Source organism: Diadema antillarum, unplaced genomic scaffold (genome assembly GCF_040938485.1).
Source record: "Diadema antillarum isolate AM-2024a unplaced genomic scaffold, OU_Dant_1.0 scf00000004, whole genome shotgun sequence".
In the NCBI taxonomy this organism is placed as follows: domain Eukaryota; kingdom Metazoa; phylum Echinodermata; class Echinoidea; order Diadematoida; family Diadematidae; genus Diadema; species Diadema antillarum.
The window spans coordinates 2584738-2597386 of record NW_027270893.1 but is presented as its reverse complement, the minus strand read 5'-3'; the positions used below and the strand labels follow the sequence as shown (position 1 = coordinate 2597386).

The following is a 12649-nucleotide window of genomic DNA, read 5'->3' as shown; positions in this document are numbered from 1 at the left end:
AGAGAAGACGGTTTTCGGGATGACTCTGATGCAGTGATGCGAGAGGGGGTGCGATTCGAGTGATGTGAAGTGGGTCCCTCTGGTGGGAGAAGGGGGGGGGATGAGTTTCTCACTGGCAGCCACCCTGTAGCTCCCTGGAGATGTTATGATGCTTGTAGAACTCAAGTTTCTAGCTCGACCTTGATCTTTAGCTGATAGCTAAAGTCTCTTTTGTTGATGTTTTTCACTGGTTTTGCGCTGTTGGCCCTAAGTGCCCAAGTATGTTTCTTTTTCTGTGTGAGCCAAGGAGTTTGTGTATGAAGTTATTTTTTCTTTATTTGCTCTATTATGCTGTATTTTTTGAGTGAGTAGAAGAAAGGGGCTGGTGTATTAAGTTTTGAAAATGATGGTCATGTATACGTGTAAATGTGTGTGTGTGTGTGTGTGTGTGTGTGTGTGTGTGTGTGTGTGTGTGTGTGTGTTTGTGTGTATGTTTGTGTGTATGTGCATGATTTATGACAGATTTATTTATGACAGATTTATTTATGACAGATATGACAGATTTATTTATGACAGATTTATGACAGATTTATGACAGACAAATATCTACATGATTTATGACATGTTATGTAGAATGTGTGTAATTTTTTTTTGAATTGTTATATTCTCAAAGGAAATGGAATTAATAAAAAGATCACTGAAAACAAAAAAAGTATGTGCTCATGATCTGTATTTACCTATAGTATAAATGTAGGTCAATGTATTAACCTATCTACGTGTATCAACCCAGCTATTTTCCATTCTAACTATATCTTTCTTTCTCCATGTATGAGTCAACCTGTGCACACAATATCTGTATCTATGTGCTTTTCTTCCTTTTCAGTTTGTAGATAGCATTACCACCCTGAAAATGTCTCTATAGAGCTCATTGTCCTCTCTGTGTTGTAGTCTTATAATCTATTTGAGTGTCTGGTCGTTGTTTTTGTTTTAAGTTCATCCTTCATCTCATCGTCCTCTTTTTTCCTGCTCTCTCTCGTCACAGGAGATGTGCAACCTGATGGCGGGCTCCGTGGCCGTCAACAAACTCATCCAGATCCAGCCGCACAACTTTGAGATGGAGCGCAGCGAGGGGGAGGGGGAGACGGCCACCATCACCCCGCCCTGCGCCCACACCGGCCCCGCCCCCGTCCAGATCCGGCTCCTGTGCTTCGTGGAGCGGGAGGGACAGGTGAGTGTGGGAAGCTAGCGATTTCTTTCCGATCCATTTGTTTGTTTGCCTCGTTAAGTTTGGTTATTTTGTCTGCATTGTGGCTGGATGTGCTCAAGAAGTAGAACAGTCCAAGTCAGAGAGTGCTTTTCTTAATTTTTGTCTATCTCATGAAAATTTTAAATGCAAACTCTTGAACAGGAAGTCGTATTAGTTTATCTGTGTGCAACTCTTGAATTGATTTAATTTATTCTTAATGATGCACAGCTCTTGAATCAAACTTTATTCATTCACAAAATCTTGCCACTCCTTCATAAACTGGTAGACCTTCAAGGGAACAAAAACAACAAAAAACTGAAGATGCTAATCGGAAGTGAAAGTGGGGTCAACAATGATTCTAGCAATCGGATGATTCGGGAGCAGTGCAAAGGCATTGTTTAGTGCCCTATCAAGCTGTCCCTTTTGATGAATTATGATGACTTGGTATTTACTGTGAAAACATGATACACCAAGAGAAGAGAGAAGAAGGTGGGTTGTAGGAGTGTGGTTGATTTGTGTGACGACAATCCTTGCCGACTCTGCAATAATTGCTGCAGAGTTTTTGCTCAGAATTAATTGCACTGTGTCCTTGCCGTTCATTGTGGAACTTCTGATGACGTACACGCTCGTTTGTTGTACCCCTTTTGTCATCAAATACCGAAAGGTGACGGCAGAAATGAGGGATTTGGTGTCACGCGAGCAATCATCATCAAATTTGTGATTCTTCCTGCGAATGATACCACTTTTTTTTTGCCGAAGAACATACGGTGATAGTGTCGTCTCATCAGTGAGCATGGTTTCCATGGTTACCGTATCCAGCCAGGCTGACTCCTGATGATGAGGTCTGGAATGATGCGACTGATAACTCAATGCAGGCCATCAGCTGATGGCCTGAGAAAAATTAGTGTGGTTGCCTGTTGCAGATATGGTCATGCAACTATTGCCACAAACACAGTAGATTGAATTCAATACTGCTATATCATGAAAAGGATTTTTGTGGAGGGATTTGTTCCATGTGTCAGATAGATCCCTTTGTGGTAGACCGTGTGGATCAAAAAAGAAAGAGGATCCCACTATTTTATCCTCTGCAACAACCACAAAGATCAGATGAAATGGTGTATTTGCATTGTTTGATAATTCTGAAGAGTGCAATCCATCCCCTGTACATTTGTATAAGGTTGGTGTTCTGTTTTTAACCGACAAGTGATTCGGGCATTGTTCAGATTTCTCGATGATAAACGTCGACATCACGTTACCACAGAAATTGATTGTGGACTGCATGAGAGTTTCTTTAGCCCTTTTTACATTTGTGTTTCTTAACCCTGGACTTTCTCTGACCCAGGACTATCGTTAGTCCTGTACCAATTTTTTCAGCTTTTTACACTGGCCAATTAGTCCTGTACTATCTCTTGTCCGGGGCTAAGGAGAAAACTGACCTTTTTACACTCGTATTTCTTAGCTCCGGACTTTCCAAACCACATGAATATTCATGATTACGCTGTGCACTGTACACGTACATGCACGCACCGGCAGCGCTTGATTACCTCGTTTCTGATTGGTCAGTGGGGGTCGGACTTCGTCTCCGTCACTTAGCCCCGGATTATTTTTTCGTTCTGTTTACACTCACTTGCTTGGCACCACAATTGCGGTGCTAACCCTGCTATTTTGCAGGGCCAGATAGTACCGGACTATCGGTGGGGCTAGCCCACTTTGGCAAAAACGAGTGTAAACAGAAAGTGGGCTAAGGATAGTCCTGTACCAACGGTGGGGCTAAGGCCCTCCCTTAGCCCCACCGTTGGTACGGGACTAAGCAAATATTTACAAGTGTAAAAAGCCCTTTTTTGTGTGGTGAGGTGACTAGAGTCAGAAACCTGTCTGTCTTGAGCTTGCGAGGCTCTAGTCAGACCACAGCCGAGTAAAATTTTGGGTCATCGTACCGCTCTTGATATACAAATTTTGTGTATTCATTTTTGTGAGAGGCAAACAGGTCTGCTGTGTCTTTGAAAGGACATAATAATGGAGGTCTAGTATGAGAAAGGGTCACAACTCAGGCACATTGAAGATAGGGTCCTTGCAAACAGTCAGGCACACACCTGAATTAATGGTTTGGTCATTTTTAATTTATTTTTTTTAGATAAGGCTAATATAGCACCAATTACAACCGTAGAGCATGCATAGCCCTTGATATACGTTGTGAGCAGGCCCCAGATCATGGCCACAACCTCGCGCTTCTTAGTCATGATGTGCGCTATGCCCACATAGTATTGTGCGCATGTTCGCATAATCAGAGATTCCAGTTTGCTATGTGTAAGGTATCCAGGCGGAAGAATCTCCCGTTTAAGACCCTGTTTACAGTGCGAGGCTCGGCCGCGGCTTGGCCCAGCCCCGCTTCAGTGTAAATGGGCAAAAGGCCTAATGCGGAGCCAAAATTGGCCTCGCATTTGGCCTCGCTCTGGAGGTGGTCTCGGCCGTGGCCGAGCCGCGACCGAGCCCGGCTTTTTCTCAGTGTCAACGCAAACTGGGCCAGATGCGCGGCCAATTTTAATCTGGCTTCCAAACCCTTTGCCCGTACTATTTCGTTATTCAGGGTATTACCCCCTCAACGTTGAAAACTAGTATAGTTTAAGGTGATTTTGTCCTGCAAAGGATTTTTCCTTCGGCAAAGGCCTTTGCCCGAATGGCGACTTCGTTGCCACGGAATCCAGTTGGCAAAGGGTCTGAAAACCAGACAATACCAAATTGCGTTTGTTTACAAGTAGAGCGCCACTACGACAAAAGATTGAAAGGTTTGAATCAAAAGCGCGGCCGAGCCCCGCGGTGTAAGCGGACAAAATTGCGGGGCCCAGCCTCGCAATTGAGGCTCAGCCGCGGCTCGGCCCAGCCCTGCACTGTAAACGGGGTCTAGGAGATGCGTGGGGTTGAAGTCTCCACTTGTGCCATTGATCAGCACTTTCTCTGTTCTCCCATGATGCAGTGCGCTCGGCTTGCTGTTGGCAATGTGCCAGGTAATAAAAAGTCCATTAGATTGCGGTCAATCAAACTAATCTTGAGGAAATCATGGGATAAATTGAGTCTTTTCTCACCTGCTGGAAGAGTGGATGACATTCAAACCTTTGGTGTCGGACTAATTTTCTCTCTTTTTTTTTTTTTCCATACCAGCCATTTGAAATCACAAACCTTTCATTACTAGACTTCTGCGATTCAAATCAGGCCTGTCAATCAGAACGTGTGGAAAATCGAAAGAACGGCGGCACTGAGCAGCAGCCCTATGTGATGCTCACAGTGATATGTGTGTGTGCTGGAATAAACACATGAGGAGAAATCTGATTACGATCTACTGCATGCAACATACATGTTTGTGGGTGCCCAAAAAGCTATACATCTAGACACACGCATTCAGTGATTTCCGTAAGTAATTTGGTAATTACAAAGGTTGAAAGCACTCAAGGTGATTGGTATAGGATGAAGGAGAAATTGTTTAAAGGTATAATTTACCATTTGCAGATGGAACAAAAACGCAGGATTACTGCTTCAAAATAGTTCTAAAATGTGAGTTAGGAATAGAAATAACCAATGTAAAAATTTGAACCAGTATAATTGATGTTAAGTATTGTTAAATATACAAAATTTGAACAATAGTTATAATAAGAATGTTTCCAGACTGAACCGTCTACAGTTACGGTTTAATGAGAAAAATAGTGATATCTCCTTATATTTTAGGCTTTATTGTGAAAATTTTATATTGTATGATGTTTTGTGATATAACTGATCTACACATATGCATCAAAAGTGATATCTTGAACATTTTTAAAATCTCTGCTCCCAAAGGTTCAACAGGACCTTTAAGAATTTGATGCTGTATTTGCCATTGTATAATGCACATGGAAAGAGAGAGAAAAAAAGCATACTCCTGTCACTTAAAAGCCTGTGCATACACTGTATCTGCAATTCCTTTCTTCATTATAGTCAAGAATTGGTCAAATGTTTGCTGATGACATAATAGAAGGGGCTTCTGCATTGGTAAATCGGGTGATTTTCAGCATGCATACGTATGAGTGGAAATCACTGATCTCATTTGGAGAACAAGATCAGTGGTGGAAATGAGCTGCTTAGTGGAGCTCTCTAGAGTGCTTCTCCAATTTTCTATGAAACTGTACAGCGTGAATTTGCTCAAATGGGACAGTGATTGGTAGCTGATATCGTCGATTAACCGCACCTTCTGGGATATCACTTCCTTCAAATTCCCAGGGTGGCGCCAATGATGACATCCTTGTATGGCGCCCTCGCTGGGTACTGTCAGTCTCGTATTGATGAATGTTGTCAGCTCCATGTTTGATGATTGATATGCGCGCATTACTTAGGCGTTAAGTGGTCTTGTTATTATGTTCCGCACATGGCCATAAAATTATAACAGATTACATGCGCTGTCTAATCAGGATGAGTAGGTGCTGCCGTGAATGCATCATTCCATCTGAGTTAATTGTGTTCAAGGTAGAAAGAAAATAGCTAGCCACTCATATATGATACTGTGTGCAGAAGGCTGAATGTGTGGGCAGGCTACACACACACACACACACACACCCACCCACCCACAGATATGCACACATGGGACTACATACAGAAAACATTAGTTCTGTTACACTCGTGTAGTGATTTTTTTTTACTTGCAATCGCTGATGCATAAATGATTCAAATCGATCAGAATAGACTGAATTGAATCCAAAGTGCGGAAGAAACATGGATATTGAATAAGAAAAATTAGATTGAAATTCTGTGCCATTCCCTGTACATTAGTGTGCTTCAATGCACCTGTGCGTGCTATTTGCAGCTCATGTGTTCCATTAGTATTTTATAGTATCGTTGAAGGATTACGTGCAGTTGCGTGATTAAATCCCTTGCAAGTGAGACTGAAAAATTCTCCGATGAAATTACGGCTGGAGACTATTACTGGTTGAAACCCATTTCCTCGTCCACTTCAGTGAATACAGATCATACTCTTGAGGATATCATGATTATCTGATTATTTTCCAGAGCTGTAGTGTCTCAAATTGATGGACGTTGCTTAGTCCCATCAATGCGCTTTTATGTGGTCGTTCTCTCGGGGGAATGTTCAGACCTGCATGGTCGTACATATGTGTACTTCAATAACTTTTGTAGAGTGCCTCCTAGAGGGTGTGTGTGTGTGTGTGTGTGTGTGTGTGTGTGTTTAGCTTTTTCTTTCGAGTGATTTGAAAGTAAAGAATGTGATCAGGATGGCCTGATAGAACTGATAGAGATAAATAAGGGAAAGTCAAAGTACATATCAAAGTTGTACACTTTTTCATGAAACATTGATTTAAGAAAATAAAAATGGTGTTACAGAGAGTTCAGCAGGTTAAGTGACCATTATTTCAACATGGCTGTTGTACCTTACAGATGTATCAGTGTTGTAAAAGCCATATGGTGTATTGTGGTCTGTTTCGTAATGGCCTCGCAGAGATTTATTTGAATGTTTGAAATGATGTACATGTATTCCATGGCACACATTTCTGTTTGCTTAATTTCATTTATAAAGCGGGGTTCCCACTATCGTGCGATCCATTGCGAACGCCATGATTGGACATTCGTAACTGATCGTGGAAAATTTGTTGAACTCGTCTGAAATTTCACGTTTGGATACGAGGTTATGCGAGTCAATACGTGTTGGTACGCTTGGATGCGATATGGTCACGATTGGTCTATTTCAAGCGATACGATCTGTCACGATCTGGTCTGCCGTTCAAATACGATCCGACAGGATTGTCCTGATTGAGTTCACGATTGGTACCGATTTAACATGACCATTACGATCAGGATCCCCGATCTGGTACGTGCAGCAACGTACTGATACGTTCCAATACGAATACCGCGAACCAATGCGGGCTGCTGAGATAAGATACGATATCTTTTACGATCGGGATCAGAAGCGACCCCCATTTAAGGCGCGATTGGACCCGAATGGGAATATTATAGTCCGGCTGACGATGGATTTCATTGTTTCCCTTAAATATGCAGAGTGATTAGGCCTATTAATTTTATCCACAACCATTGATGATGGCAAGGCTTGACAGGTTGACGATGATGACAACGTAACCTTTGCAGTATTGCTAATGACGATTATGTTATCAGAAAGAAAGCAGCACCCAGGCCAGCCATAACCTCAGATATTCCCTTTTCTAATATTAAACGTAAAGAAATTAATAGATTATTAAAACGATATGCTCACCCTTCCCCCTCACAAAAAAAAAATGAAATAACGAACCCAAATACATAAGATCAGATGATTGCCCCTCTTCCCCAGAAAAAAAAAAAACCCAGCAAGACAAAATGACCTTTCTCTCCAATACATGAAGAAAATAATTATATGATGAAATGGAAGCTAAGAAAGAGGATGGGATCATTTTGAATGTTATGTAACATAGTATTATGTGTTTTATACGCTCGATATAACAAAGTTGGCCGAATGGATAGTGTTGCTTATGTGTTCGATTTCATATTCGCAAAGTGTATGTATCATATGCCTTTTTATTTCAAAATGTCCTTATCTCATGGGTTATTAAAAGTTTGGTTTATCCGGCTTGAGTTAGTGTTTTACTTAACAATGTTTAACATAACTGATACACACACATAACAGAAAAGTGACTCCCTAATCAAAATGATGTCACTTTTTAACAAAAAAGGAGGTTTTGATGCAAAATTATTTCACAGGGGTATATTGCTATGCTTATTGAATAACTAACTGTGAAAATAATAAGAGTGATCTTCATTGTCATAATCATACGAGTGATCTCACATCCACGACAATGGTCACTTTTACATTTGCATTAATAATGAGGGTTGAAAATAATCATTTTCCTCTAAAACTGTGCTCTACCAAACATACAAAAAAAGACATTGAAAAGTGTCAAAATAGATGTAAAGGGGTCAAACGATGGCTGATGAAACAACAACTCTTAATTACTATGAACAATACACAAATATCAGGATACTGCACCCCCCCCCAAAAAAAAAATATTCTGTAATATACTTTTAAAAATTAACCATTCGCCTTTGATATGTACCCATTCAAGCACGATTCATTAAATTATTTTCATCTTTGTACTGACGTTAGTCAATACGTGCAGACATACAACTGCCATTTTATTTTTGCTCATTTTTTGTTTTCGTTACAAAAGTTATCCCATATCCTGTTTTGTGTGTCTGTATAATGGTAATAGCAACTCATTAATGAAAACATAATGAACATAACGTATGAAAACATCTAAAAATCTGTAATACAGCTTTCATTTTATGAAATCATTAAAGAAATGATTTTGATAATGTACCTTAAAAATTACGACAATTAAACCCCACACCGTCATACAATTTACCGTTTTTAAATAATAATCTAAAGATGCAGGCTACCACCTATCAGAATACAAAATAAATCAATTTATGAGTAAAATAAGGGCAAATGGGCAAAAAATAATTAAGCGGAAGTGAAGTGAAAAAGTCGATCCCGATCAACACGATTAAGAAGCACGATTAGAAGAGATTTGCTGCGTTTGGATACGATCCTAGACGATCTGATGCGATGATCACAATCAAAAACTAATCGTGTTAATCGTAGAAAATTTTTGAACCGTCCAAAATTTTCCTACGATTAACGCGATTGCCACGATTGACCTTAAGATCTGATACAATCTGATAAGACCATCACGCTTGCTGCACGATTAAGACCACGATTTCAATCGTGGCGCCAATCGTGATAGTGGGAACCCCGCTTAAATATCAGAGGTTACGTCTGTATCAGAAATATTTGGTGGAAATCCTGATCATCTTTGTGGGTGTTAACAATGAGAGCAAAGGAGTTTTTCCTTCCACCTGTCACCTTGTTCACCAATATCAGTATCAGAAATGATATTGCAGTCTCAAATGGAAAAACAAACAAACAGACAACCAAACCCACAGCATGTGTTTGCACAATGTTTGCTGTGAATAATCTCACATGAGATTGTTCTCCATTTTGTGACAGGGGCTCATGGGTAAGACTTCATAATGATATGGCAGGTTTGTTTGCTTGTTTGTTTGTTTTCTACTAACTCTTTGGAGTTCTATCATCAAAGTTTATAGAATGGGTAGCGAGAATCCTGCGATCTCATTGGTCGAGAGCTATGTGTTGATTTTTACTGGCCGCACGCTGAGTCACAGTGGTAAACATGTTATCGCGCACGTGTAACAAAGATTCGCGCACTAGGCAAGCGTTTGCGCACCCAGTACGAGACGCCTATATGGCTATTAACTGCAAACAACCATGCATCAGTATTTACTGATGCATGGCTGGCCGTGCGTCCAGTAAAAACTGATGCATGGTTTTCGAGGTCTCGTCTATGCCAAGCCAAAAGGAAATGCATCCAGTAATTTTGTCATCGGGTAACACGATAGAAAAGTGGGTTTTTGGCAAGAAAATTACCCATTCTATAAATCAGATGACGCACATGTCTTTTCGTGCGTCAGTCGGAATATAGTGTGCATGCGGTAACTATGGAATTTAGCCTAAACCCACTCGGTTTCGCCTCGTGGGTTAAGCATTCCATAGTTACCTTATGCACACAATTCCGACTGACGCACTCAGACCTGTGTGTCATTTGTATAATATACATACTGATACACCTAGAAGTATGTGGTATGGAGAGAGTGTTTGATATGTGTTGTTAATAAAAGGACTATGATGATGCTTCATATTTTGGTTCTCTCAAGGTCAGGTCATGACCAGCTTCATCAAAACAGAAGGATGGGACCATTTTCAATCACATAGAAAATGGCGTGCAGTTAACTGTGAGCTCCTCTTAGAAACAAAGGTCATGCAAAAGTCAATCCTAAAGTCCTCCATGCATCACAAGAATCGGTGGGAACACGGTTTACTCAGCAGATAGCCAGTGGAATTGGCGGCATTTTAGTAGACAGTGATGGAAAGGAAAATTGTTTATAGGCTGATGCTGCCTCCGAGTTCATTAAAGAAAAGGGGGGGGGGGAGGGGAGGATGGGGACATGGGGGGGGGGTATGGGGGAGGGGCATGGAGTTCCATATGAGGTAGGTGAGAGCATAATTACAGAGATGAGAGAATTTTAGCCAGACAGACAAATCAAAAGTTAGCACATGCTTGTGACGGCTCTTTTCAAATTAGCCAGGAATCCTCCTCCTGCCTGATGTGTGTTTGGCTGCTGCCGTGATTTGGCAAATGATGCGGTTGCCATGGCAGCGTGTATACAGCGCCGGCTGGGTTGTCTTCCCCTCAAAAAGCCACCAGCTGTCTGGGTGAGTGGTGGGGGTGTGTTGTGTGTTTGCACATCCAGCGGCATTTGGGGAGTGAGCAATGGGGGAAGTGAGGGAAGAAGATGTTTTGATGGTGGATGGAGACATTGAGGGATGGGACTGCATCTTAATGTGTGGTTAGCACTTCATCAATATCGTGGATACACGCTATTTGTAGGAGAGGGCAAGAGAGGGAGAAAAATAGAGAGAAAGTCGGGGCAAGTTATAGAAAGGCTGAGAAAAAAAAAGAAAGGGAAAGAAAGAGAGAGAGATATCCTTTTATAGGATGAGGAAGAGTGAGAACATGAGATAGAAATGGTGAGAGAAAAGAAGAGAGAGAGAGACAGACAGAGAGAGGGAGGGAGGGATATATAATATGTCTATATATATGCACATAGAAAGAAAGAGAGAGGGAATCTATGAATAGATGTATCAAATATATGTATATGAATATAGAGAAAGAGAAAGAGAAAGAGAATGTATGAATGTATAATATGTGTGTATATATATATATATATATATAAGAATATATATATATATATATATATATATATATATATATATATATAGACAGATAATATATGGATGCACATATTCAGAGAGGAAGAGTGTGAGAGCAAGAGATAGAATTGGTATAAAAATGGAAAAAATGATGAGAAAAAGAGAGGGAGAGTGATAGAGAAGAGAAAGAGAGAGTGAGAAAGAAAGAGGAGAGAAAGTGAGAGAGAGAGAGAAAGACAGTTCAGAAATGCATTGAGAATATCTCCCACAGGTCTGTGGTCATAACACAAGATGGAAGCAAAACGCAGAGTGTCTGAGACGGAAACACCTGCACTCTCTCGTCAAACATCAGACAGACTGACAAACAGACAGGAATGAAAGCAGACAGTGGTCAAACAGATTGACTGACAGACAGACAGAGAGCCGGGCAGACGGTAGTCAAACAGCTCGACTAGCCTGAAGAGAGATTTCCAGACGATATCGCCGTACATGGATGCGTGGATATGATTTCAGACGCGATAATAATCAAGAGGAGATAAACATTATACACAGACTGACTGGTAGTTTGATATCTACTGTGGATATGTGACTTCACATACTGTACACACATGTACACACCTTCATTTCGCTTTCAAGTCTAGTATAACCTTTGAAGGGATAAAGCTACCGATTTGAAAGTTGACGTTAATCATGGACAGAATGTGTTGATGGAACATGGTTAATTTCAGCCTAATCTGATAATCTCTTCATTGTTGTTGCTCCGGTGGTTTACACCCAGTTTTTTGTCCCATTCATCGCACAGCTTGCACGGTTTGGTGAAGATTGATAGCTGAATAGACCCTGTACTCCAGAGCCTCTTTTCTCGGTTCACACTTTTCCAGAGTGTGTGCTTTCTTTCCAATATTTAGATAGGTTAGGAGAGTCCATCTGATTTGAGTTATACATCATTTTAAAGCTAAAAGTCTGCTCTTTCAGAATATGCTCTTAACTAAAATTTCATGTCTGGTGACTTTTTGTTTGTTTTGTGGTGCAGGGTCACATATGTTTTCTGCATTCATAGTCCTGAAACACACGTTCATGCATTCATACACACACCGTATACATTCTTACAATCAGATATGCATACACACACACATTATGTGCATACACACAGGCACGCACACATGCCCATGCATAAGTGCACACATATATACACATATTCATTCATTTATTCATCCATGCACATGCACATGTAACTACAGAGCAGAGATTCGTGTTCTGTTGTCTAGAGTTGAGTTGCTGTAATAGATATTTGATTAGAAATAAACTGCTGTTAAGTATATTTTTTTGTTCATATTATTTGGGGACCCAAAATAGATTTCTGAATATTGAATGAAAATTGCCAACACCAGAAAACATGATTCAGAAGAGATTAGAAGATAATTAGAGGTATGGCTGTCTCATTTTCCAAAGAGACTTACGTCATAGGATGTATAGCCCTTGCAAAACTGATGAGATATCATTTGTAAATTGAACGAGGGTTCATTGCCGAGAATTCAAGATTGATACTTTCATCCAAAGCAATTAAAAAAAGGAACGAAAGACGTAACAGACCCGTGTAAAATGTCTTC

The 12649-nt window shown here is 40.6% G+C and overlaps 1 protein-coding gene across 2 annotated transcripts in view; it reads left to right on the top strand.

Annotated features, from left to right (window-relative positions):
* Positions 1-12649, top strand: part of LOC139711520 (hormone-sensitive lipase-like) — a 99304-nt gene that overhangs the window by 66310 nt on the left and 20345 nt on the right. For both annotated transcript variants that reach the window (XM_071623488.1, XM_071623431.1), the window contains exon 4: positions 1022-1207. In XM_071623488.1, coding sequence (XP_071479589.1) covers positions 1022-1207 — 186 coding nt within the window. The remainder of the gene's footprint in view (positions 1-1021; positions 1208-12649) is intronic.